General features: G+C 41.3%; 1 protein-coding gene across 4 annotated transcripts in view; it reads right to left on the minus strand.

Moving 5' to 3' along the window:
* The window catches only part of PDE4B (phosphodiesterase 4B), a 544,019-nt gene that overhangs the window by 38,791 nt on the left and 477,404 nt on the right, over positions 1-27,824 (minus strand). For 2 of the 4 annotated variants that reach the window (XM_025288533.3, XM_025288534.3), the window contains one exon: positions 5,497-5,609. In XM_025288533.3, the coding sequence (XP_025144318.2) occupies positions 5,497-5,609 (113 nt within the window). Of the gene's footprint in view, positions 1-5,496; positions 5,610-5,781; positions 5,803-5,860; positions 5,882-27,824 lie in introns of those variants that run through there. The other 2 variants (XM_044944885.2, XM_044944886.2) reach the window with 2 other exon arrangements.

A 27,824-nucleotide genomic window follows, 5' to 3' on the forward strand; every position in this document is an offset into this window, starting at 1 on the left:
GCCCCCAGTACTTACATACATCTGAGCAAGCAAGAAAGAAAAGTTGGATCAAAACAATATATAAGTCTCACACTTGGCCATAAGAACTGATTTTTATTGTGTTCTGCCCTCTAATCCAATGTCATCTCTAACATTTGTGGGGTCACATATCATAAGTCTAAATATGTAAGAATATAAACTAAGCTACCTCCAATACTCCTACCTTAAGAGACATCGCTTCCTATGGAAGATCAGATTGAATTTAGAAATCTTGAATGCCTTGGATATGGTAGTGCAGGGGGATCTAGCTTGTGGACCTGCCATATACCCCATTCTTTCTCCATGTCCAAGTACCGTCAGGGGTCTTGTATGTGGGCCCTCCCCCCGATATGTACACTCTCTGCTTGGACAGCCAGCATGTCTAAACTTCCACACAACTCTCTCAAGCCAAACTGCTGCCTCTTGGCCACTCTCTGGACCTAAAGTTATGCTTTCCTGCAGCACACCCAGGAAAGAGGTCTGCATAGACCCTGGAAGTGAGTTCAAAGCCATTTGAGCAGAAATGTGGGAGTCTAGTGGATGCAGTATAGACTGGAAGGGGTAGCACAGGTGCTCCCTCGACCCAGCAGCCTCTTCACCCCCTGGAGCAGAACATAGGTGGACAAAGACTAGGCTAGGCTCTCTATAAGCACAGGGTCCAGGAAGAAGACTCCTCCTGCCCCAAGAGGAGCACTCTTCTAATCATGTCATTTGATTTGGGGCAAAGTGGAATTAATCCCTTTCAATAAATGGTCATTGGCCTATCATCTTCCTAACAGAGGTGTGAGATGAATTTGTTGACCAATAAGGTCTATTCTTTTTCAGTTCTGCTAGATCCAAGATTTCCCATCCTTATTGACTATACAAGTAGATAGAGAATGACTCACCAACTGTAAGGAAATCAACCTATCATGGTCATATTTCAGAGCCATGCATCTGGGGTCCCAGGAGGCTCCAGGCTGGTAGAATTCTATGACTTTATTCCCTCCCACCCAAGGGCACAGGCAATTAGTTGGCTTCACATTTGGTGCTATAGTACAGCCACATCTGAAGAAGCAGAAAAATAAACCTGCATAGCCGAGAGGACTCATTCCCCCTGTGATGCTGTCTGTAGAAGACTTTCTGGTGCCCTTCAAGAAAAAGGTCCCTCTATTTCCCTTTGCCATCTTATAGACTTCCTTAGCAAATATTTACTGAAAGGCTGGGTCCTGATGCTCCATTGTAAAGAAGTACTGATACTATTCAGGTCTTCTCTTTATAACAGCAGAACCTCCATTTTCACAGATAAGGCTCAAATCTTGTCCTACGCATAAAATAGCCCCAGAGCAAAGCTAGTTGAGAAAGAGAAAGGTAATGGGGGACTTTGGGGGAAAGTTAGATCAGTGACCAACTGCTTGAATATAGCTCCTTGTGCATATCACAGTCTGTTCATCTTTTGAAAAGCATTCAACATGCTGGGTACAAATGACCCCTTCAATGTTTTTCACCTGAAAATTTTAGAGAAGAAATGCTGCTTCTCAGTCAAATCCCCCCCTTCTCTGCCAGTCACAATGCCGCCTCACTGAGACTGTTCTGTGTCGGTCCCTCCTCAGCCACTGTTGTTGTAACTCTGTACTTTTCTGCCTGCGTATGTCAGTCAGGAAGGAGACAGGAAATTCTAGTCACCCTCACAGCAGCTGCGCCATTCCTCCTCTCCTCCTCCAATGACGTTGGTTGGCTTTGGTGACACGAGGTCAGGAACTGAGCCACAGTGAAGGTCAGGAAGATAGGTCAGTGTTTATGCCGTTGTTGGGCTGGGGATCCTGCTGAGGTTATTTGCTTTCTTCCTTTCTATACTGTTTCTCTTTCCGTTCCTCTTTTTCTAATGTGGAGCCCAAGCATCCTGTTTTCAAAACATCTGACTGTTTTGCCACTGAGGAACTCAGGCTCTGATGCATTTCACTGAAGTGCAAGACAATTCTAATTCAGGAGGCGATAAAAGTTAAAACAAAAATTAATGAATAAGTGTATGCAGGCGAGCTGTGGTTACAGAAAACAGCTCTCACACATCTAGCTGAACTTGGGCTGCTGGCAGAAGTTCACTAGACATTCTTCTCATCTTGAAAGACAATGTCTTTGCCTCGTAAACCTCCTGCTTAATCTATTCCATCTTGCTGTAATTCTTGGGAGGAAAATAATCTACAATACTGAGCCACCTGACTGCATCTTTCTCTGTAATTCTGGAATTCCATTTGGCCTAAAGGATGAGGGAAATTTGGGCTAAGGAGAAGTCATAGAAACAGTTTCTTATCTAACTCTCTGAGCTCTGAAGTTCACTTGGGACAGTTTTGAGTCACAGCTTTCTTCAAAATGGTTAAGAAAAAACAATAAACAAATACATCCCAAACAAGACGAACCAAATATAGACTACTTGCTTTTCCTCTACTAAATGCAGTCGATATTCTACCATTTGCATGTAGACTGGCACACATCTAATCCCCAAACACTAAAGCAAAACACTGGCTCTCCCATCACCACTCTATGTAAGTTCAGAGGCTGCAAACAAAACTCAGCAGTCACTTAGCTGATCACAACTAGAGACACATTTTTTTTGCAAAGATGGAGTGGATGCTTCCTAGGTGGCTCTCGTGGTAGAGAGCCTGCCTGCCAATGCAGGAGACAAAAGACATGCGGGTTCGATTCTTGGGTTGGGAAGATCCCCTGGAGAAGGGCATGGCAACCCACTCCAGTATTCTTGCCTCGAGAATCCCATGGACAGAGGAGCCTGTCACACAGAGTTGGATATGACTGAAGCCACTTACACACTTAGCAACAATGGATGCTATGAATAAATGATCACTTCTTGAACTTTTCCTACATATCAGGGGCCTTGCTAAGTGCTTCAGATGCATAATCTCAGTCTTTACAGCAACCTCAGCAACATAGGTACCACTTTTATCCCTGTTTTACAGAGAAGAAAACTAAGTCTTAGAGCAGTTAAGTAAGTTGGCCAAGGCCAAGTAGCTAATAAACGACAGAAACAGGATTTCAACCATAATCTTTTGACTCCAAAGCCCATGCTTTTCACATACTTCCAGTATAGAATATCTTCACACTTACTTCCAAGTCTGTAACTCAGAGATTTGCCACAGCATCTTTATTCACTTAGAGTAAGCCAAAGATGACCAAAAAAGACTACATGATGATGATGATAATTTTAAACAGCAGTTCAGATGAAATACTCAAATAATTTTGACAATAGTTAAAATTGAATATGGAATTTTAATTTTACCACAGATAATTTGGTTCCCCCTAAACTGGTATAATCAAGATCTTTTTGGTGGCCATAAAAATATTCTCATTATATTACATTATATGTGCTATGACTTAAGCTTCACCTGAGATGATTATCTGGATAATTAAGACTTTGGGGTTGGGGGTAAATGGCTAAGTAAAAAGAGAGAGATCTTTGTAAAAACTGAAATTGACTTCTGCTGTCAGCTGGGCATTATTCATCACAGGGTAATTGCTTTGCCCTATAACCTCTCCAATGTAGCTCTAGAAACAGGTAAAGCTGCATGCCTTCTACTTAAGCTAACTGTGTCAACATTAAGGTTTAGCCCTTTCTTTAGGGTTAGCTCTATTCAACTTTCATTGTTTCCTGCACATGACACCATAAAGAGAAGCGGAAGCCCGAAGCATTTAGAATTCTCACTAGGACCTACATGGTCCCTGGTCTCAGTGTCTCGTGAACTATACATTGAATATGAAATTATTTATAATAAATTTGCAAGACACACAATGTCTAATTTCAGCACTCCATACACTAAACTAGTTAGAATACATAAGACATCAACATTCAAAATTAAAACTAATGGCCATTTGCAGTTTTTCAATGAGTAATCTTTTTCTGCCTCTAAAGCTAGGTGCCTACTTTATCTTAGTGACTCCAGAAGAAAGTTCAAGGTATCCTTTATGGGGAAACTTGCTGGGAAAAAAAAAAAAAAAAAACCTACCCCTAAACACTGAATCTACATCTTGCATACGTATCAATGATCACAAAATGCAAAGAACAAAGACTCTATGAATTCTTCAAAGGGGGCTAGAGCTTGTGTGAGAATCCTTCTGCGTACATGGACTCCAGTGTGGTTTGGAGAAGTTACACAGTTAAGCCCTTCTCATGGGGAAGCAGTTGGTTGAGATTTACAACAGCCTGGAAAAACCCAGAATTTAGCTTCAATTGAGAAATTCAGAGAAAAGTCAATAAATAGTTAAACCTCAACCTTTTTTTCCAACTTGAATCTGAACTAGATTTTGAGAGAGACTTTTTTTTTTTTGCCCATTCATTAACCAATAAACAAGAGTAAGAAAAGTCCACTCTCTGTGCAACCCCACTAAACTTTGGGATGTGATGCTTCCTCTGCTCAGATCCTTTGAGCAGGAGCCAGCAAGTCTTGATAGGAAGGCAATCCTTTTAACCCCAGGAAAAAGGGAGGAGGGACACACATTCAGGGCTGGAAAGGGCATTTGGCAGGTGTGAAGCAAAGTCTCTTCCCAGCCCCAGAACTCTTAAGACAAAAGATAATACCTCAGGCTAGGATGATTGGAGATTTTGAAATGTGTATTTATGAGGGTGCAGTGTTAAGATTTCAATTAAAATAATAGATAAATACACATATGTTCATATGTATATGTATATAATTAACATTCTATGAGAGAAAAATACAAACAAAAAGCAACAACTCTCATTTCATAAATTAGCACTCTAAATCCAGGTGTTACTTAAACAAATGATATAATGGTAGATAATTAAAGCTCCCCAACACTAAGTTTTGTCTGGGCATTGTACATAAAACCATTTCTTTGCAATATGAGTGGGACTTCATTTCAAACGATTCCATTATGCAAAGCAGCAAACTTTAAAAAAGTAATTTTCTGTTTTGGAGACAAAGTATATTGCTTCTTTTTTTTTTTTTTTTTAATTGCTTCTTTTTTTAATCTTAGGTCATACCAGCATCAGAAAAGAAAGGTTTGAGAATCCTAGAATGTCCTGAGAATTTCAGAATTTAGGAAACTTCAGGGCAAATCATTCTCGCCATTGGTATACAGAAGTCGCATTATTTTCTCGTTCAAAAAACATATAAAACACTGGATTGCAACACAACAATTTCACCTATGGATTCATTCAGATATAAAACAAAAATTTTTTTTCACTTGTATAGTGATTTGTATACTTCATAAGCACTTCTCACCTTAAACACATTCCAAAAGACATCAATAAGAAAAAGGTTTGGTTTCTGGGGATTGTACTGAGGATAATAGCTTGGGCTGAAGCATCAAGACACAAGCAAAGTGTGGCATTTTAAAACAGAATCATCGAAGGCAAATTAACAAAGCTGATAGTGGAGTCCCCGTGCACTTCTGCAGCTGGCAGAGGCCAGGAGAGCCCACAGCTCGCGGCGCGGTCACACTTTCATGAATAAAACGGTCATCTCTTACCTTGTTAGATGCCATCTCACTGACAGAGCGGTAGGTCTGTATGGTCTCTAGCTGGTCTAAGCACCAGTCCAGTTCCTCTAGCGTTTCCATTGCTAATTTTTGATAAGATTCTTCTGCAAACAAACACACAGACATGTAGTTAGGCTGGAGCGGCTGCAGACTGTCCATAGCCGAGTCACCGCTGCCGCCGCTGATCCCGGCGCTACTGAAGGCGGCCCCGTGCTCCTTCATTATTTGCGCGCCGACTCCTTCCTTCCAGCTCTCTCCACCAGGAGAGCAAATCACCGTGGTGCTCTGCCCGGGATGGCTGCTGCCAAGTTTTCACCCCCCCGCCCCCGGGCTAGATGAGGTGTCTGCGATCTACCAAGAAACTTCCTCTGAGGAAGAAGGCGGGGAACCGGCTCTTAAAAGCTCATCTGCATACATGAGTCCTAAAACTAAAGGCAGAAGCAGTCAGTTTTCTCAGGTTTTCTGTGCCTTAGTCATCTTGGGATTCTTTAGGGTGCGTGATGTCATTTCTGAGTGTTTGCAATCTAGAGGAGAAATGAGGAAAGCGTTTTCTCATTTGGCTTTTCTTCTAAATGAAACGTACAACCGAAAAGTGGCGGGGGAAACTGACAGTTACGTTGGAAGGCCTGTGCATTCATTCATTCCGGGGGAATGTGCAAATGTTGGAATAACTTTCAATTCAGCAGACACTGACCCACACAAGTGAGGGGAGAAGGCTAGTCCTCCTCTGTTCTGAGTCTTCCTTTAAGTCGAGGCAAAATGAGGTCTCCCCGATAAGGCTTCAGTCTCAGAGACACTGTCTGGAGTTTTACGTGAACACATTTATTGGCCCTGGAGTCTAGGCAGTTCTTGTTATACTAAACAAAGCTAAAACTTCTCTTCTTCAACTCCCAGGATCACAGGGAAATTCTGAACCGGACTTTTAGGTGGAGCCAGATGTGACCGTGGCAGATTTGTTGATGAAGGCTGGGGGCTCAGATTTGTTACCATAGGAATGTAGGCTTTCTGTAAATATTTCTCAGTGGTCTGTTAAAAAAAAAAAATAGAGCATTGCTTTTAAGTTCATATTTTCGCTGGGTAATGAAACTGTTTTTAAGTGTTTGCAGTACGTCATTCCATACCCAAAAGTTTGTGAGTCTAAGCTAACACTTAAGGCTACTGAGTTAAGAACCCTATCTTAGTAAACACTGAAATTAATTTTATAAATGCTAGATGAACTAATGATGCTACAGACAGCTATAAAAACTATTTGGGCTCTCCTGCATATGTGACTGATATTGAGGGGAACAACATCCTTTAAGTCTACAGAGCTTTCTGGAATGGAAGCACACAACAGACACTAATAAAATTAAAAATCTCACATGAAATTCTATTATAAAGAAAAGACTCACATGTTCCTGTCATATTTAGAATACATTTTTTATATGTTCGTACAGAACTCCTAGGGAGACCTCATAGTTCATTGTTATTATTTGAGTAATTTTATGTGTGTGACACTCACACTTGAAGCAGAAAGGGGAATAAACACACGAGAGATTCCAAGTGCTGGAACCACTTAGCACAGACGCACATTTCAAAGAAGAGGTGTTTTGTTTATCCCCCACATATGCTTACCCTTCAGGGAAACCAGGGGTTAAAATTCAATATCCTGTATGTCACACTTAAAAAGCCACAAAACCACTGGAGGTGACTTCCTCCTTTTTTTTTCACACTCCTCAAAAATGTGCAGACCAGAATTGAGGTGTTTTCAGTAAAACTCATTTCAAGCCAGACTCACACATGCCTTCCCTCCTTTCTTCCTCAATTTTGCCATGCTGCTTCAACACAAAGCATCTTCTCATTGACTCTCTGTTGTGTATCTGCAACACCCCCTCTTCTCTATTTCCTTCCAGAAGAGCACTTCATCTAAGGAAGCTTTTTCTGAAGTGACAGAACTCTCCCATTCTCCCTCCAGACCTCTCATAAAAAAGTCTAACCACTTGCTAATTCCTCAGGCTTCACCACCCTGGTATCTTCCACATCACAACCCGTGGTTCTCAGTAATTAAGATTAGGCATTCACTAGGATGGTGGGGAGTGAGCAGCTTGTGTGGAGCATTTTGAATAGACTGATGTACAAAACGACTGTGGGATGATATGTTACATTTCTCTTTCAGGAAGAGGAAAAAAGGGATCAGATCTCCACTCACAAAGAAAAACAGTAAGGATAGCAGTGAAGCCCTGAAGAAAGAGGAAAACTCTTAAATGATCTATCAATTAAGTGCCATCACCACAACTCATTCCTTGTCTATTATACAGAAAGAGCACACACATGCTCCTAGAGTTGGGACAAGAGTGAGATGCCAGGGACTTCCCTGGTAGTCCAGTGGCTAAGACTCCATGCTTCCAATACAGGGGGCCCTGGTTCAATCCCTGGTCAGGGAACTAGATCTCACATGCTGCAACTAAAGATCCTGGGTGCCGCAACTAAGACGCAGCACAGCCAAATAGATAAAAATAAATATTAAAAAAAATTAGTGAGGTGCCAGTGACTGGCCAACGGATATGGCAGGATCTTACTCCACTGCTTTCTCTTATTCTGGTCATGCACGATATTTTCTGGGTAAAAAGTTAAATTTTGAAGTAAATGAAAATTTGCTCCTTCCCAGATTCTTCATCCATTGTCAAGGCTTTCTTTATGCCCCCTTTGAGAGCCTTCTTATCACAGTAACTAAGGCAGGAGGCACAGATGTCAGAGTGGCTTAAGGATGGCGGCATCACAGCCCAGCTACTTATCAGTACAGCCAAAGGAAAGCATCAGTGCAGCTCAGGCTGGCCTCCACACTAGAACTCTGTGGCTCCAGCACCAAATCTCATGCTTGGTACCTAGTAGACTCTCAGTAGATACTCAGAGGAATGGAAACGAAAGTGCTTGCCCAAGCAGCATGCAAATACTTGGGTATCTGGAGGCTGAGGATACATCTGGAGCACTGTGGAAAGAGCACCAGCTTTGGAGTGAACCTCAGGCATTTTGACTTTCTCTCCTACCGCTTACTGCATGATCCTGGAACTCTACTTCCCACATCTTCAAATAAGGAGAATATCTATCTCCTAAAGTTATAAAGGGGCTAAATGAGATAAAGTATATAAAATATCTCCATGATGTGTGTGTGTATATGTTAGTCACTCAGTCATGTCCAATTCTCTGTGGTCCTATGGACTGTAGCCTGCCAGGTTCCTCTGTTCATGGGATTCTCCAGGCAAGAATACTGGAGTGGGTAGACATTCCCTTCTCCAGGGGATCTTCTTGGACCAGGGATCGAACCCCGGTCTCTTGAATTGCAGGCAGATTCTTTACCATCTGAGCCACCAGGGAAGCCCCATCTCATAGGATAACCAGTTCTTAGTAGGTAATCAGTACACAGAAGTATAATTATTAGCGACAATCAAAGGAACCCCCCAAACCTGGTTTGTGAGGGTGGGGAGGAAAGAGAAGAGAGATAGAAGAATTGCATATTCAAAAGAGGTTTTATAGTCGGAATCAGTTCCATAATTGGCTGGGCCCAGTGAAAAATGGAATGTACGATCCCTTGTTCAAAAATCAGGAAAAAGTGCAGTGAAAGGTCTTAAAATGTGAAGCTTTTTTCTTTTTTCTGAAGTTGCTCTCTCTCAACCTTTCGTGGAGGTATTGTTATTTTTTCTAAGTAAACTGCTTATTATAAAATAGTTCTAGATCTACAGAAATGTTGCAGAGATAATAGAGAGTTTGCATCTACCCCATATCCAGGGTTCCCTATAGTTAATACCTTAAAATGGCACATTTATCACAATGAATGAATGGCACGGTGTGTTTCATTTACCCTTTAATATCATGTTACTTCAGGCAGAGGGATACCAGGAGAAGAGTGCAGACCCTTGTAGGACCCCAGAGACCCTGCAGCCTCTGACTTAGGGCCCATGCACAACTTACCAGTTGCTGGAGGGCACCTACCTGCCAACTTCCAAACTGTGTTCCATGCCCCAGGCCTGGGCAGGCTCTGGGGAAGTCAGACATTCCTCTTTGCCATGGTGCCAATGCCCCAAGCCCCAGAAAACAGGCTACAACCTCTGCACAAGGGTGCACTAGATACCTTGGTTGGGGTGGACAAGAGGATCAAGACATGGCCCCTGTCTACTGTGGCACTGCCATGTTGGCCCAGGGCAGGGATGGCTGCTCCCATGCCCCACCTGAGACTTTGTAAAGGCATCCATGTCCAACTCAAACCCTCTCTGCACTTGGACCCAGGCCCTCACTGGGAGTGGACAGCAGCAGTGGTCCTGGGACGGCGGAGGGGGAGGGGTGCTGGAGGAGCCCCAGGACGACAAGGATCAGGGAAACGGGTGCTGAGAATACTTCCAGGGGAGACAGGCAGGTGGCAGGAGATGGGGCACAGCATGAACTGATGCTCCAAGTCACCAGGATCTATGCTCCATTTCCCCATCAGACTTTACTTAAAAAATCAGATCAAAGATAAAATCATCACAAGTTTCAAGACTGAGACTATAAGGTCCTTGTGAGTGAAGAGCCCTGTGCAGCTGTGCAGGTCATGTGCCCACAAAGCTGGTTATGTTCCTTTTCTTACAAAAATGACTCTGGGAAGGAAGGATGCTTAGCACCTCAGAAGCAAGTCTCAAGAGGATAAGAGCAGATAATGGGACTACGTATGGTCATGTGGTGACCCTGCTTGTCAAGAATTTTCAGAGGGAAGAAGGAGCTGGGAGAACCTCCCTTCTATGTTTCCCTTCTTTTCCTCTTTCACTTCAACAAGAATGACAAAAGATTTACTTCCTTCTGTGGGTCTGATAAGTATTGCATTTCATGCTGAGAAACAGGAAGAAAGGATGAATGAATAATTATAATATTAATCTGATAATTATACATGGCATTCATAAAGCTCTTTCCTCAAAGGAGCGCCAGGACACTACCCATTAATCCTTGCAACATCTCTGTGTGATAAACACCGAAGAGGTATGACTTATTTCTAATGCACCTTAAGGCACAACCTAAATCACAGGCTAAATTAACCGAGCAAGATTTCCAGGGCAAGACCATATCTTGGTCAATAAAATAGAGGATTCACTACAGGGCTGGAAATCCATGCATTCCTGAAATTGCTGTGTTTAAAGTAGTATCTTACCCTTGGGTCTTTTCTGTTTCAAATTGTGTAATTGCTTTCCTGAATGTTGTCATTTCTCGAGTCTCCTCTTCCCTTTTCTGATCCACCTAACACAGCTATTAGCAAAATATTTACTGTGCAATATTTACTCAGAAGACTGGCTTGGTTCTGGTCCCGCCTCTTGTTTCTGTGGGTAACCTCAGGCAAGTTACCTAAGTTTGCTAAGAATACATTTCTCTATCTGGAAAGTGAATATAAGAAGAATACTTACACTGTTCTGACAGGGAAGCTAAAATAGGAGAATTCACACAAAACCAGACTTTACCTTTAAGTTTAATGCACATTTTATAAATATCACATTTATTATTATAGAGAAGATATAGGTGCATTGGAGACAGCTAGAATATTATAGAGAAGCAAAATATTTGAAATGATAAAATGTCACATTTGACCAAGCAGAGATCACTATTGTTATCCCCCTGTGTATGTCCTTTCACGTAGCATGTATATAGTCAAAAATAGACAACACTTGGAATTCCCCAGTGGTCCAGTAGTTAGGCCTCCATGCTTTCAATGCCAAGGCCCGGGGTTTGATCCCTGGTTGGGAAACTAAGATCCCACAAGCCATGCAGCATGGCCAAAAAAAAAAAAAAAAGAAAAGAAAGGAAAATAGGCAACATTGTACAAACTGTTATGTAACATTCTTCTTTTTTAGTCAATGATCTCCCCTCTTCTGCTTTAATAATTTTCCAGCTCAGCTAATATTTAGCTCATATTTCAGTATTCCCAGTTTTTTTCATGCAAATTCAGTAGAACATGTGTGTGTATGTCTATGTGTGCTAGAAGACAGGTATTGGATGGGAGAGATGCAGAGAAGGGCAAAAGGAAAGGGCAATGAGAAACCTCAGCCTGGCCACAAATAGCAAGCTGCTCAGAGCTGGAAAGCAGGGAACCGGATTTCGAGCAGTGATGAAGTCAATGGTCCAGCTGGTAACAGACCTCAGATGCCCTAAAAGTTGGCCCCACACTCCATGCAGGAAAGCAGGATCTTATTACTGATCTCTGGGAAAAAATCAAGATGGAGGACCTTTACATAATTATATCATTTGGCTTAGAAGCCCTCAGAATGAGGATTTCTCAATACAGATGAGAAAACTGGGTCTCAGAGAGGTCCCAAATTCATATAATTAGCAGATAAAAGCATCACAATACACCCCCAATATAAATTTTCTATAAACTCTATCTAAACGCAGTTTGTTTTTTATTGAGATATGATTGGCATACAAAAAAGCTGGGCATGTTTCATGTATACATCTTGATGAGTTTGAAGATAAGTAAGTACCTGTGAAACTATCACCATAAATAATCTCATAAACTTAACCATCACCTCTAAAAGTTTCCTCCCTCCTTCTTTGTGTATGTGTGTGTGTGTACATGTGTGTGAAAGGAACATTTAAAGAAGATCTATCTTAACTAATCTTTACAAATATTATACAGTATGGTAAGCCATAGGTATCATGCTATATAGCAGGTCTCTAGGATTTTATTCACTTTGAGGATCTGAAACTATATACCTTTTGATCAACACTTCTCCAATCCTCCATCACCCCTGGTAACTAGTACTCTCAGCTTTTATGAGTTTGAGTAATTCAGATTCCTGATATAAGGGATCATTCTAAATGCAATTTTAACACAGCTTTGTAGATATCACAAACCAATCTGTCAAGATTCCCAGACTTTCTACCCCAACCCAGGGCATAGAAAAAAAATATAAGTAACCTTTTGTTTCTCTTCCCTGACAGCTCAGTTGGTAAAGAATCCACCTGCAATGCAGGAGACCCCAGTTCAATTCCTGGGTTCATTAAGATCCCCTGGGGAAGGGATAGGCTACCCACTCCAGTATTCTTGGGCTTCCCTTGTGGTTCAGCTGGTAAAGAATCTGCCTGCAATGTGGGAGACCTGGGTTTGATCCCTGGGTTGGGAAGATCCCCTGGAGAAGGGATAGCCTACCCACTCCAGTATTCTGGCCTAGAAAATTCCATGGACTGTATAGTCCATGGGGTTGCAAAGAGTTGGACATGACTGAGCAACTTTCACAGTTCTGTTTCTCCCCCTCACATAGTCAGAACTCTTCATTAGAGAAGATGGTACTATTTTCAAAATTGTGTGGTGGTTAGATCAATCAGAACAATTGCGATAGGCAAAGACAGAGAGGAATCTCATGAATGTAAACACTGAGTAAAAGAAACTAGAGGTTAAAAATCACATAAAATGTGATGCAATTTATCTAAAATTTCAAAGAAGCAAAAATGAATCTATGATGTTAGAAGTCAAGATAGTGGTTCCCTTGGAGGGTTAGTAACCAGGCAAGAACTGGAGGGGGACTTCCATGGGGCTGACAATGATGTACTTCTTAGTCTAGATACTAATTACAAGACTGTTCACTTTATGAAAATTCCCTGATTTCTACATGTGTGATTTGTGTACTTTTCCCTGTCTTCCTGATGTTTTGTGTATGTATTCAACAGAGAGACTCACCTAGGGAAACTCCAGTTTAAAAAAAAGGAAAAAAAAGGAACAGGGTTTCTAAAAAAATGTTTCCCTTCCTTTCGTTGAACCATAGCAATGGGTAGAAACAGAATTTGAGTTAAATCACACACAGCTGAAAAGGATATTGGTTTTGACATTGCATAGACCAGGATGCTCTTACCAACTCAAAACTGAGTGGAACATATTGATGTTTGGCCCGGCTGTCTACAGAGCCTGACTCTACAATTCATTTACTAGCGCTGTGACCTAGCTATGAGAATTAAGTGAAGCAAGGCATGCCAAGGCTTTGATATGGAGCTTAGTACCTGTCAGGAACATTTTCCTCTACCCCAACTGCCCACAAGCCTCTACCTTGTCCTGGCCACTTTCCTGAGGGTGTGTGAGTACTCAGTCACTCAATTGTGTCCGACTCTTTGTGACCCCCTGGACTGTAGCCCGCCAGGTTCCTCTGTCCATGGAATTCTCCAGGCAAGAATACTGGAGTGGGTTGCCATTTCCTCCCTCAGATGATCTTCCCGACCCAAGGATTGAACCTGGATCTCCTGCATTGGCAGGTGGTTTCTTTACCACTAAGCCACCTGGAAAGCCCATTCCTGAGAGTAGATGGCCATATATTTGATAGCTGAGTTGGTAGAGTTTTGCTCTGGCCCTGGGATTTAGTGGTAGGGGAAGACATATAAATTGGCCATGAAATCCTAAAGTCTGCCTCTAGATGCATGATCTTAGATAGGAAACTGGTTCTTGATAGAGCTTATTGGGTTTCACTTCTAAAATATAGAATTTGCCGAATTTGTCATTCTGTATTCACCCAATCGCAATTGACACACCCAATTAAAGGACATTTAGATGTCGAGAATTGTATAAGAAAGTCACTTGTTCATGCATGTATTCCACAAAATATGCATTGAGTGTCTAGCACACCCCAAGCCTCCTGCTGGGGCCACAGCAATGAAGAAGAGGTGTTCATTGATTGCACACTTCTCCATCTTCAAAACTGTCATTCTGTAAAACTGGGTGCCTTATCATCTTCCTTCTCTCCCTTGCTCCCACCCCAGCTTGTACTGCACCTTTGTGAAAATCAGAAAAACTTGCTGTCCCTTAGCAGACATAGCCCTTGAGCAGAAAGCTTGAAAAGTGAGGGAAGGGCTGAATTTCAGCTCCCTTCACCACCTGGCTGAGTACTTTTGATCAGTACCCAAACTACACAATGACCTTTTGCAATGATCCAGTGGCACATGGATGTAAGGGCAAGCTAGCATGAAGCTTGCCCTGGTCACAGCAAAGCCTGCACTTTGAACCTCAAAACAAAGTAAACCCTTGATGTTGAAAGGAAAGCATCCCAAGACCTCCACATTGCAAATATCATTAAATAACTGAAATAATATTAAGCAAGCCTCTGTAAAATAATAAAATTAATTCGGTAGACTCACTGTTATCTTTAAATGCAGTTTTTGTAGATAAAATTTTGAAAGCAAGGGCTCCCTTGGGAAAAAATGTTAAAAGAATCCTTAATGGAGAAAATTCTTCTTCTGATTCTTGGAAGTGAGAAGTGTATATGAATTGGATTCTCTACATCCAGCTAATAACTAGCTTTTTCCATAAGATTCTAGCCCTGTAGATGTCTTTCCTAGATTCAAAGGGCTTTGAAGTTAGCAGACTTGCTTCACTCCTTGGTTCCTCCACAAAATGCAATAAGTATCTGTTAAAATGTAAAAGTATTTCACACATATGGAAATAAGCCTCTTTTTTATTTAAAACGATTTGGCTATAAGCCTATTTGTTTAGTGATCTTGGTTATGATGTTTGGTTTTTCCCCTGACAATGAACAATAGCTGTTTTTTTCATTAAGTCCAAAGGTAGATATTTTCTTTTGATAACTCTTAGGTAAATGACATGCACTTGTGTCAGAGTGCAACTTTTCCAGAAGGCTGTTGATTTAAACTTGAGTCAAACATTCTTAGAACAAACCCCAGGAACTGGAGAACACTCACACAGTGTTCTCACACAGTTCTTCCAAAGGCTATCTGTGAGCCCCAAATGGTCTCTCTTTAGGCAGGACTTTGTTAATGTGTCTTTATAAATATGAGGGACTTTGCAATTGCACATGACAGGGATTTCACTCTGGGTGGATTCACGGAAGAGGTTCACTGCCTTCAAGGGAAATCACGGTGAAAAGTAGGTCATTTTGATGCTGATCTCCTTAGCAAACTCCTCTAAGACTATGAGTTAAAAAAAAAAAACACCAGTCACAACTAGCTTTTGTATATACAACTTGACAGTTTACCAAGTGCTTTCACTTGCAGATCTCATTTTTCCCTTGAAAAATAAATCCCATGAGATAGAAAGCATTATTATTATGACATAGATTTTCCATTATGCATGTGAGAAATCTGAGGCCTGGAGATGTTTAATAATTTGCTCAAAGTCATCTGATGAAAGACAGAGAGAGAGAGAGAGATGAGAGATGAAGAGGGAGGGAGAGAGAACAGAGAAAGGAAGGCAGCAGAAGGAGAACCTAAGTTCTCTGATTCTGAATTCCAGGATCTTTTTGGCTAAGCCATGAGGTCTGTCACAAACAAATGGCCCAACTTTCTCTTCTTTCACCCCAGATAAGATTGCACAAGGAGAAACTGTCTCTGACGTGCCCGTCTCATAACTTTGTTTCCTTTCAGTGTCTTTACCTTTGCCAAAGCCTGCTCTCCAGAAGGACTCTGACTTTGGCTTTACTTACCAACAAGAATCTGTACTCATTTAGGTAACAACACGTACCACCAATGTGAAAGGGTGCCCAAGGAACTTAATTATCTACCCATGCTAGTGTTAAAGGCAATGATACAAGAAAGCCTTCAGTCATGAAGGTCAGTTGGTGTCCAATTATTTTTCTAATACAAGAAATATATACAAGAAATATTTATGAAGAATATGTGCTCGTTCACTTTAGTGGTGTCCTACTCTTTGCAACCCTGTAGACCATAACCCACCAGGCTCCTCTGTCCATGGGATTTCCCAGGCAAGAATCCTGGAGTGGGTTGCCATGTGCTCCTCCAGGGGATCTTCCCAACCTAGGGATCAAGCCCTTATCTCCTGCATCTCCTGAACTGCAGGCAGATTTTTTTTTTTACTGCTGAGCCACCAGGAAAGCCCGTTATGAAGATTTTAGAGTAGAAGTTAAAAGCTGGTCTCTGGAACTAGACAGTCTGGGTTCATATTCCCTTGTTTAACCTTAGAGAAGTTACTTCTCTGTGCCTCAGTTTCCTCACCAATGTAATAAGAATAATAATGATGTTTATATAATGGATTGTAGTCTTTAATTAAATAATAAATAAATGTAAAGTGCTTAAGACAGTCCATGGTATAAGGATCAGATAAATGTTGGCTATTGTTTGTTGAATACGAGACAACAAATGTTTATGTAATGAGTGGATTTTTATGTAGTAGAAGGAAATGGCAACCCACTCCAGTATTCTTGCCTGGAGAATTCCATGGATGGAGGAGCCTGGCGGGTTACAGTCCATGGGATTGTAAAGAATCAGACACAACTGAGTGACTAACACTTTCTTTCTTTCATCATGTTATAGGCACAGCATGGAACTCTAAGGGTATAATGGTGAATTCTATAAACATAGTTTTTGCTTACTCGAAGCCTAGATTCTAGCAGGAAGAGACAATTATACAAAAACTTATTGAATTGCAATTGGCAAGGGAGCTACTAAAATTTTTAGAGTGTTCTAAGAATTTATAACAAGGATAACAGGACTCAAAAGTTTGAGAAGTGGGATGTGATAGAAAGTTTAGGGAAGGTCTAACATACAAGATCTGATGGAATAAGAATTAGGTGCAAAGAGGAAGGAAGGCATTCCAGGCAGGAAAAACATCAGGGCATACTCCATGGACTGAGATCTGTCCATGTGGTATGAACACACCAGGAGAAAAAGACTGATGTGAGTTTAGATCAGGTTCTACACAGCTATGGGACGGCCATGGAGAGAAACCTGGGATGGCCTAGCCAAATGTGCATGTAAAACATATCACTCTCCGTGCAACCTAGAGAATGAACTTGAAGATGAAAATAGCTGCAAGGAGGCTAGCTAAATAGTATTTAAAAGCTCAGGATATGGAGGAAGACAGCCGAGTTTACTTTCTGGCTCTGTCATTTCCTTTGTTAGCAGTGCGAACTTGGGTGAGTTACTTAATTTTTCTGAGTTTTAATTTCCTCATTTCTAAAATTGGGGGACATATATCTTTCTGGTGGGGTGGTTATGAGGATTAAATGAAGTAATTCACATTATAGCACTTAGAACAGTAACCAGCCTCGAAAGTATTCATGCCAGTTGCTAGTAGTAACTTATTTTATTGCCTTAACCTATGCAGGAGATAGTGATGGCTAGAATTATAATGTAGCATTGCAGATGGAGAGAGGCAAATGTATTTGAGATATTTATGAGCTGAAACTATATGATCCCTAGGATGATGGTAATTGGTTGATGATCAAAACCCTCTGTTATCTGAGCTTTTCAGATCAGAATGTGATTTCCGTCAGTGTATTTTAACTTTATTTTTCTTATACTAGGTCAGTTTTCATTCCAATCCCAAAGAAAGACAATGCCAAAGAATGCTCAAACTACCGCACAATTGCACTCATCTCGCACACTAGTAAAGTAATGCTCAAAATTCTCCAAGCCAGGCTTCAGCAATATGTGAACCGTGAACTTCCTGATGTTCAAGCTGGTTTTAGAAAAGGCAGAGGAACCAGAGATCAAATTGCCAACATCCACTCGATCATGGAAAAAGCAAGAGAGTTCCAGAAAAACATGTATTTCTGCTTTATTGACTATGCCAAAGCCTTTGACTGTGTGGATCACAATAAACTGTGGAAAATTCTGAAAGAGATGGGAATACCAGACCACTTGATCTGCCTCTTGAGAAATTTGTATGCAGGTCAGGAAGCAACGGTTAGAACTGGACATGGAACAACAGACTGGTTCCAAATAGGAAAAGGAGTATGTCAAGGCTGTATATTGTCACCCTGCTTATTTAACTTCTATGCAGAGTACATCATGAGAAATGCTGGACTGGAAGAAGCACAAGCTGGAATCAAGATTGCCAGGAGAAATATCAATAACCTCAGATATGCAGATGACACCACCCTTATGGCAGAAAGTGAAGAGGAACTCAAAAGCCTCTTGATGAAAGTGAAAGAGGAGAGTGAAAAAGTTGGCTTAAAGCTCAACATTCAGAAAACAAAGATCATGGCATCTGGTCCCATCACTTCATGGGAAATAGATGGGGAAACAGTGGAAACAGTGTCAGACTTTATTATTTTGGGCTCCAAAATCACTGCAGATGGTGACTGCAGCCATGAAATTAAAAGACGCTTACTCCTTGGAAGGAAAGTTATGACCAACCTAGATAGCATATTCAGAAGCAGAGACATTACTTTGCCAACAAAGGTTCATCTAGTCAAGGCTATGGTTTTTCCTGTGGTCATGTATGGATGTGAGAGTTGGACTGTGAAGAAGGCTGAGCACAGAAGAATTGATGCTTTTGAACTGTGGTGTTGGAGAAGACTCTTGAGAGTCCCTTGGACTAAAAGGAGATCCAAGCAGTCCATTCTGAAGGAGATCAGCCCTGGGATTTCTTTGGAAGGAATGATGCTAAGGCTGAAACTCCAGTACTTTGGCCACCTCATGCGAAGAGTTGACTCATTGGAAAAGACTCTGATGCTGGGAGGGATTGGGGGCAGGAGGAGAAGGGGACGACAGAGGATGAGATGGCTGGATGGCATCACTGACTCGATGGGCATGAGTCTGGGTGAACTCCGGGAGTTGGTGATGGACAGGGAGGCCTGGCGTGCTGCGATTCATGGGGTCTCAAAGAGTCGGACACAACTGAGCGACTGAACTGAACTGAACTGAGTCCAACTCACAAGAGTACAGTGAGAAATCAGAGACCAATGAATTCATTTAGAGAGCAATAATTTAAAGGAAGCTTTTCATTACCCTCTGGTCGTTACACATTCCTTGACATAGGAGACCAAGTTCTAATCATAAGATTGCTTGGCAAACATGAAATCAGAGCAGGGGAGTTGGCTGGATGGTTTAAATGTCTGCTTTACTCAAGCCTCATATGCTTAGCTCAAGTGTTTCCATTGGCCTGACGTGCCCTTTCCAACTGTCCACCTGGCTAACTCTTATCATTTAGGATTCAGCCTACAGTTATCTCTTCTACAAAGCTTCCCATATTTTCTGAGGTTGGATTAAGCTCCCTTCCTCTCAGCTCTCACAACTACCATGTTCAAGACTCTTATTTCCAACTGACCATGTTATTAGAATTCTTTCTCTTGGCTTATTTCACTCATGACTTCTTGAGAGCAAGGAACATATGTTTTTGGCTACTCTTTAATGCAGCACAATATATCTTTACCTAGCAGAAGCTCAAAAGAATCCTGCTTGAACTGCTGACTTGCCCCAAATATCAATAGATGGGATATCCACTGCCCAAAGGAATGGGGTCTTGCCTACTGAATAGTATTGGAGAAGTAATATCAGGAATTCTTGTTCTTGTTTCTTTTTTTACTAGTCTCCAAACAAACCACCTTCCTTTTGCTGATTTAGCCAATGTAACCACAGTGCATAAGCTCCATTTCTTTTGCATGCATATTTTGATTAGATTTCTAGCTGGCTCATTTTAATATAGGGGATATTCTGTCTGTCAAAGGGATCGCTGCAAAATCACATGCAGAATTTGTTATTTAATCCCAAAATAACAGCTGCAGGTGTTGGCACACTAAGCAAAACTAGAATTCCAAATTGATGTTGACAATTGTCGTATGGAAGGTACAAATAAAGTTCAGAGGCAGCACAGAGAGATCTTAAAGACATAGGGGAAAGGAAGATCAGGAGAGACTTGGAGGCCAGGTAAAGATGAATGGATGAAACTGAGGTTAAGAGAATCAACAGCATGAACAAAGGTATGAAATTAGAAACATGCCACACCGTTCTGTCCTGTTTGGGAGAACAAATATAATAGTCCTATTTGGTTAGAACCCTGGGCTTCAGCAAGGATGCAGAGTGGAATAGATTTGCAAAAGTATAATGGTCAGGGCCAGATCTTGGAGAGTTCTTTATGCTAAACTAAGGAATCTGACTTTATTTGTCAGACAATGGGGTGCCATTGAAAACTGTTTAACAGAAGGATGGCACACAGTGGTTTATAAATATCTCAATACTGATGTCCAGTGGTATAATGTTTTGCAGTTATAGATCTTTTTCATCTGAACAGTCTTTTTAAATCCTCGTCATGCTTTTTGAGAGATGTATGGTCTTTGTTTTAACAGGAAGAGACTGAAGTTTAGGGAGTTTAAATGTCTCACTCCAAGTCCTATAAGTAGTAAACACAGAACCAGGGACTTGAGCCTAGGCCTTTTGCCTCAAGTTCCATGCTCTTGCTGCTGCAGTGCAGCCTTTAAGATGAATTATTGATCTGATAGATGTAAGTTGTAAGGATACTAGGACGGAGAAGAGAATAAGTACTTGATAAATTATTATTATCAGGGATTATTATTTGCAGAAAAAGCTAGTCAATAAGAAGAAAAGAGATCCCAAGCCTACTACATACAGTCTTTTCTAGTTGACAAAGAATTTTCAAGTGTGTTCATTTTCTTTTAGAAATAAAGTCATGGAAATTCTCTCCATTTTTACAAATAGGATTATTAAGGCTCATCAAGGTCAGGGGACTTGCTTCAGAATCTGGAATGTCCACACTGTCTAGTATGGTAGTTACAAATTATGTATTGCTGTTGAGCTTTTAAAACGTGTCTAGGTCTGCTGGGAGGTGTACTGCGGGTGTAACAGACATTGGATTTCAAAGAATTTGTATAGAAAAGTCATGTAAAATATATCCATGAAGTTTTGTATTTGACATGTCAAGTTATCATATTTTGGATATATTGAATTGAGTAAAATATACTAATTAAAATTAAAATTAAAATTAAAATAAACTAATTAAAATTAGTTACACCTGTTTCTTTTTATGTGTTTACTAAAAAATTTTAAATTATCAATGAGCTTTGTGTTATATATAATACCAATTGGATAGCACTGTTCTAGACCATAAAGCTATTGCCACTACTTGAATACTCCATGGCCAACATTCATTCCCATCCAAATGCTCACTTTAGAAGAGGTGGTAATAAAGTTAATGATTGTAGTTATTATTTATCCACTTCCAAAGTTTCTAAGCACTTTACATGCATGAACTGATTTAATCTTATGATAATTTCATGACCTATTATTTTATATGTAATAGATCATTTTATTTTGCAGATGAGAAACAGAGAAATGCAGTAAACCACAGATTTAATGGAGTCAGAATTCAGACTTAGCCTGCCTCTAAGGCTTCCCAGGTGCTATAGTGGTAAAGAATCTGCCTGGAGTGCAGGAAACACAAGAGAAACGGGTTTGATCCCTGAGAAAGAGCCCCTGGAGGAGGAAACGGCAACCCGCATCAGTATTCTTGCCTGGAAAATTCCGTGGTCAGAGGAGCCAGGAGGGCTACAGTTGGAAAGAGTCGGACACGCACACACACACATGGTCTTTCGGAAGGCTTTAGTGGCCGCCTCAGTTGGGTAAGTCCCAAGGAGACATTTGGATTGACTCACTTTATTTTGACCTACTATAAATCAATCTCAGAGAAGGCAATGGCAACCCACCCCAGTACTCCCTGGCAAATCCCATGGACGGAGGAGCCTGGTAGGCTGCAGTCCATGGGGTCGCTAGGAGTTGGACACGACTGAGAGACTTCACTTTCACTTTTCACTTTCATGCATTGGAGAAGGAAATGGCAACCCACTCCAGTGTTCTTGCCTGGAGAATCCCAGGGACGGCGGAGCCTGGTGGGCTGCCGTCTATGGGGTCGCACAGAGTCGGACACGACTGAAGTGACTTAGCAGCAGCAGCGTAAGTCAAGCAGCATGTAAGAGACTTTAAATATTATCTCATTTAATCTTTGCAACAGCCCCATTAAATAGTTACTAGTCCTTTTTATAGGTGAGTAAACTGAGGCTTAATGAGACTGCGCAACCTGCCCAAAGTCACACTAGGGACATGGTGGGACTCAGTTCGTAATCCAGCCTGACCCTTAAGTTGCTACTCCATCACTAGGCCAGTTTGTGAAAGAGCTCCACCTGAATCTCCTTGGGGGTGCTCCCTAGGTGAAACCCCCTGAGGTATTGAAGCAGTCTTTCTGGGGTAGGCTTTGGGAATTTGTTCTTAGAATTGCTTCAGGTGACCCCCACCATTGGCCACCTTTGGCGATAACCACCCTATCTGAGTTTTTCATTTTCCTGGGAATCTCACCTCTTCAGTCTCTCCTGTGAGCTGATGAAAACTTAGGGGGAAAAAAGGAAAAGGAAACAAACAAACAAAAACAGTATTTCCCTTAGGCTATCTTAATGGGGCAGACTACTCATCTCCCCGGGTCCCCGCTTCTTTCAAATCTTATCATCGTCTGCCCTAAAAGGCAGGACGTAATGACTTAAGTAAGCAGACATAAACATAGGCTTCAGAGATAAAACAACAAATTCTCCTGAAGACATCCTTAGAAACATCTAAGCAGTTCAGGGTTGTGTCTGAGATGAGAGAGGTGGGGATTTAGGAAGTGTAGAGGTGGGGAGGATGGGAGGAAGGAATGTAGTGGGAGACTCATAGGCTCCCTAGGTGATTTATGGATTCTTGGATGATTCCATAAGAACCACTGGATGTGAATGAAGGCACAAAGTGAATAAAACTAAGTGACTCTTGGGGGTTGGGGTTGTGTGTATGTGTGTGGAGGCAGGAGGTTGGGGTTGTATGTATGTCTATATGTGTGCATGCCTGCATGCTCATGTGCATATGTGGTAGGAAAGTTAATAGCAGTTTTTTGCAGCCTTGTTTGCAGGTAGACAAGCAGTTGCTTTACGTGACAGATTCAGAACTTCTGACTAGCACACAAATATAAAATTAGGCACCAGGTTTCATGGCAACCCAACTCGACACGGTAGCAAACAAGAATTGTTTGAGAATCTGAGAAAGAAGCCAACATTGTGTGTGCCACAGCTAGCCTGCCTTCCTTTGACCAATTTCTCCTAATTTAGCAGTATTTCCGTTCCTACCCTAATTTCCCCTGGTTTGTAAACTACGTCACTTAACTGAACTCAGCTCCAGACTTTAGAAAAACAAAATGTTGTATTTCAGCAATGGTTTTTTTGGCGTTTCTACCTCTAAAGAATTTTACTTGATTCCAATTTTTTCCTTTCACTCTTGGAAGACTGTAGTATCAGTTGTGTTTCCGTATTTCTCCTTCTCTAATGGAGTGTCTAACTCAGTATAATGCAGTGTTTGTTAAATGTGATTAAAGATTTCAGTGTCTGGTAAAAACCAATATTTACCAGGGAAATCCCGCCAACATAAATGCGCAGGCAAGGTAGAAAATATTGGCTCAATCTCCCCCTGGACACACACTTGCAAACAAGGACTGTAGATGTTTTCCATGTCACTTCTGACATTTCTGGCCTCTTGCTTTGCCAGTTTCATACATGTATCCATTTAACACAGGTTCTGAACAGTCTTAAAACTGGGATAATCTAGGTAATTGACTCCAGTATTAATTTTTGAAGTTGTTTTCCTGTTAGCTGAGGTTTGCTGTTGTTTGTTTTGTTTCTGCTCTGGTGGTTCTTCTAGCATTTATCATACACTGTCATGTAATTTAGTTTAAAAGGCTTCCTTGAATTATGAGAACTAGTAGTATTCAAAATAGTAAACAAGGGAATACTGATCTTTTACAAAGTAGATTATACCACAAAATTTATTTGCAGAAACATACAACAGACATTTTGAGATTAAATCAGTCTTGTTGAGTGATCGCTTTCATTTAGTAAACATTTACTGAATTGAATTTATTCACTGATTGAATTTATTGAATGAATGAAATACTGGTATACTTTGAATGAATTTCAAATAGTTGTAGTTTGGATGTGAAATTATTTTTCTGAAATTGAATAGCCCGGGCAGCCAGCAGACAGAAGGCCCCAGCTGGCACCTGGCACTACAGCCTCAGGAGAAGGACTGGAGAGGTGGGGATTGAGTAAATTTCACATGGCCAAAGCTCAGAGCCAAGCCTGTAGCAAAAACGTGAAGCTGTATGTTCCTATACCACACTTCTTCTTATGTACAGAGGGCTGGGTCTGAAATGAGGAAGACAGAATGACTCATCTACAAAAAGGGCCACTGAGACTGCTAATGGCAAACCTTGAACAGAGGCTGGTAAGCAGCAAGCACTTAATAAATGCTTGCCTTATATACAAGTAAAATGAAATGTGATAGCCTACTATAATTTATAGGTTCAGTGTGGAATGTTCTGATTAAGACTTAGGCTCAAGAACAGTTTCTAAGTCTAGTCATTGTGATAAAATTCCTTTGGTTACTTTCTCTAACTGCAAATACTCAAGAGCTTATGCTTCAAAAACTGAAGACCATGGGAAGGATGGATAAGGATAATGTTAACCAGAGCCAACATCAATTGAGAGTCTGCCTGAACAAAATATCTCTGATCTTCAAAACAAGCTTGTGAGGTAGATTTCATTACCATCACTGTATAGATGACAGAACAGGGAAATGGTGAATGAGGCTGGAGAGGTGGCCTGAGTGTCTGAGCTCAATAATAGGCCCCAGTTGGGGCACAAAGAAGCAAAAGACAGGTTGTTGTTGTCCTCAAGGAATGTGTGATCTTGAAGGGGAACAGGGATGTTCAGACACAGAAGGCAACCAGCAAGGGCACACTGTGGGATGTGGGCTGGATTACCCAACAGGGAGTGGGGGAAGCTAAGGCATGCTTGTGCTTGGAACAGAGCAGGTGCTTAATATATGTCTGTGGAAGTGTGCTGAACTTAACTGAGTTAAAAGCCAAATAAAGGTAATTGTAGATGAAAAGATGTGGAGTCCAAAATGAAATGCAGGGGGTGTTGAAGAAAAATGGTTAGAGAGTAAGGGGGAGCAGACTGTGAAGTGGAGGACTCTGGACTTGATGTAGGAGCAGCAAGGAACTCCTGGAAGCTCTTGAGAAGGGGAGAAACACGAGGAAAGAGGGAATTTAGGACAATTTGACCAACAGGAATATGTAAGATGACTCTCAATGGAAAGTAGCTAGAGTTAGGGATCCCAGGAAGACCCAACTGTAGGGATATAAATTAAAAACAACACAGGCTAGAAAAGGTAGTGACAACAGAATGGAAGAGATGAGTTCTAAGTAACGTCTGGAAAGAAAAAAAAAAATATATATATATGTCATTCATAATAAGGCAAAAATGTATGTCATTCTCAATAAGAGATGACCAGGAAGAGGAAGGTGTCCATAAGGTTCCAGGGAGAGGAAGGTGTAGCTACAGTTTCTAGTCTTGGAGTGGACATAAGAACAGAACTGATATGAGGGAGACTGATATGAGGGAGTTGGGGTAGGTGGGGAAATGTTAATTTGGACTGCTTGGAGTTTGATGTGATACCCATATAATTGTACGGACTTGGGGTGTGGACTGAGCTCCAAGCATGGATTGCTGCCAAGCATTATGCACTGGGGATTATGAGCACACACTCCCTGTCCATGACTCTCCAGGGCTTGTGTCTATCTTCTAATTGATTCCTAGAGAAAGACCAGTAACAAATAAAAGATTCAACTAGATTATCTCACCAACTCCTTGCTCTCCTCCACTCTCTCCTCCCCCATCTCTTCAGGTCCCAGTTTCAACACAGTCAAAGCAAAGCTAAGAGTGATACAAGTCTTGGGTGATTTCTAGTTCTGAAAGGCATAAGCCTAAAGCAGGAGATGTCTCTCTTCTCAACATCTGCAAGGAAGAAGGCCAAGTTCTCCACAGAGAGGACCACTAAAACTGGAAGAGGCCCAAGAGACCCATCATATTTAAACCAACTCCTTGGTTCATAGGTGATGAAACTGAGGCCAGGAGAATTGAACTGACATCTCCAAGATCATGCAGCCATTCCCTCTGTGAAACAGCAGGGACCAGTTTTGAATTTTTACAGAAACTATTGTTACCACTTTACTGTGTCTAATCTCTGACTGGCAACAGTTAAAGTACTATTCAATTAAACTAGTATTTGTGGATACATAACAGATGTCAGTCCCCATGCTAGACACAGAGGATGCCAGAAGAGTAAACAGAGCAATCACTGACATTGAGGCACCTACAGAAAAGAAAGAATGTTTTGAGAATAGGAGTAACTGCTTTTCCTTGTGTAGGAGTAGTAGAGAAGGCTTCCTGGAGGAAGCTATACCTTGGCAAGGTTTTAAAGGATGAATAGGAGTTTGCCTGGCAAGAAATAGAAAAAGAAAGAAATATACTTTATAAGCAAAAGGAATAGCATAAATCGAAGTAAAGAGATGGTACAATACAGTATTTGGCATTCCTTTAAGAGTTTAGCAGTTTTATCATAATTAAGGGAGAGAAGGAACAGCAGGAGAGGCAAGCAGAGCACTGCTAGGAATTTTAAAAGTATGTGTATAGGGGGTGCTGCTGCTGCTGCTGCTAAGTCGCTTCAGTCGTGTCCGACTCTGTGCAGCCCCATAGACGGCAGCCCACCAGGCTCCCCCGTCCCTGGGATTCTCCAGGCAAGAACACTGGAGTGGGTTGCCATTTCCTTTTCCAGTATAGGGGGTAGGGAAGTGAAAAACATGGAGAAAACATCCACAAGGGCCCTGTGTGATATTCTCTAGAGTTATAGTTAGAATAAGAGATATATGAAGTGTTAGAGAGCAAAAGTCAACAAACTTTAAAAAGGACCAGATAGTAATTATTCTGGGCTTGTGAGCCACATGGTCTGAGTTGCAAATATTAGACTCTGCTATTTATGCATGAAAATGGTCACAGATAATACAAAAACAGATGCATGTGACTGTGTTCCAATGAACCTTTATTTGCAAAAACAAGTATCCATCCCAAGGGCCCTATTTGCCAATCATTACTGCAGAGACATCCTGAGATACTGACATCACCTATGGGAGAAAGAACAAAGGCGTGCATCTTAATCCTTGCAACCTATAAATATACTATACTACCTGGCAAAAGAGGATTAAGGTTCTTGATGAAAATAAAGTTGCTAATGGGCTTCTCAGGTGGCATGGTTGTAAAGAATCCACCTGTCAATGCAGGAGATGCAAGAGACATGGGTCAATCCCTGGGTTGGGAAGATGCCCTGGATTAGGAAATGGCAACACACTCTAGTATTCTTGACTGGAAAATTCCATGGGCAGAAGAGCCTGGCAGGCTACAGTCGATGGAGTCACAAAGAGTCGGACATGACGGAGCACACACACTGCTAACGAGTTAACCCTAAAATAAAAATATTATTTTAGGTTATCTAGGTGGGCCTAATGTATAAGGGTTCTTAAATGTGGGAGAGGAAGACAGATGAGTCAGTGTCCGAATGATGGAATGTGAGAAATATTCAACTGACCACTTCTGGCTTTGAATATGGAAGAGGGCCAGGAGCCAAGGAATGCAGGCAGCCTTTAGAAGCTGGAAAAGGCAAGAAGATGGATTTTCCCCTAGAGATTCCAGAGAGGAACACATCCCTGCTAAAACCTTTTA

This window comes from Bubalus bubalis, chromosome 6, assembly GCF_019923935.1.
Source record: "Bubalus bubalis isolate 160015118507 breed Murrah chromosome 6, NDDB_SH_1, whole genome shotgun sequence".
Classification (NCBI taxonomy): Eukaryota; Metazoa; Chordata; class Mammalia; order Artiodactyla; family Bovidae; genus Bubalus; species Bubalus bubalis.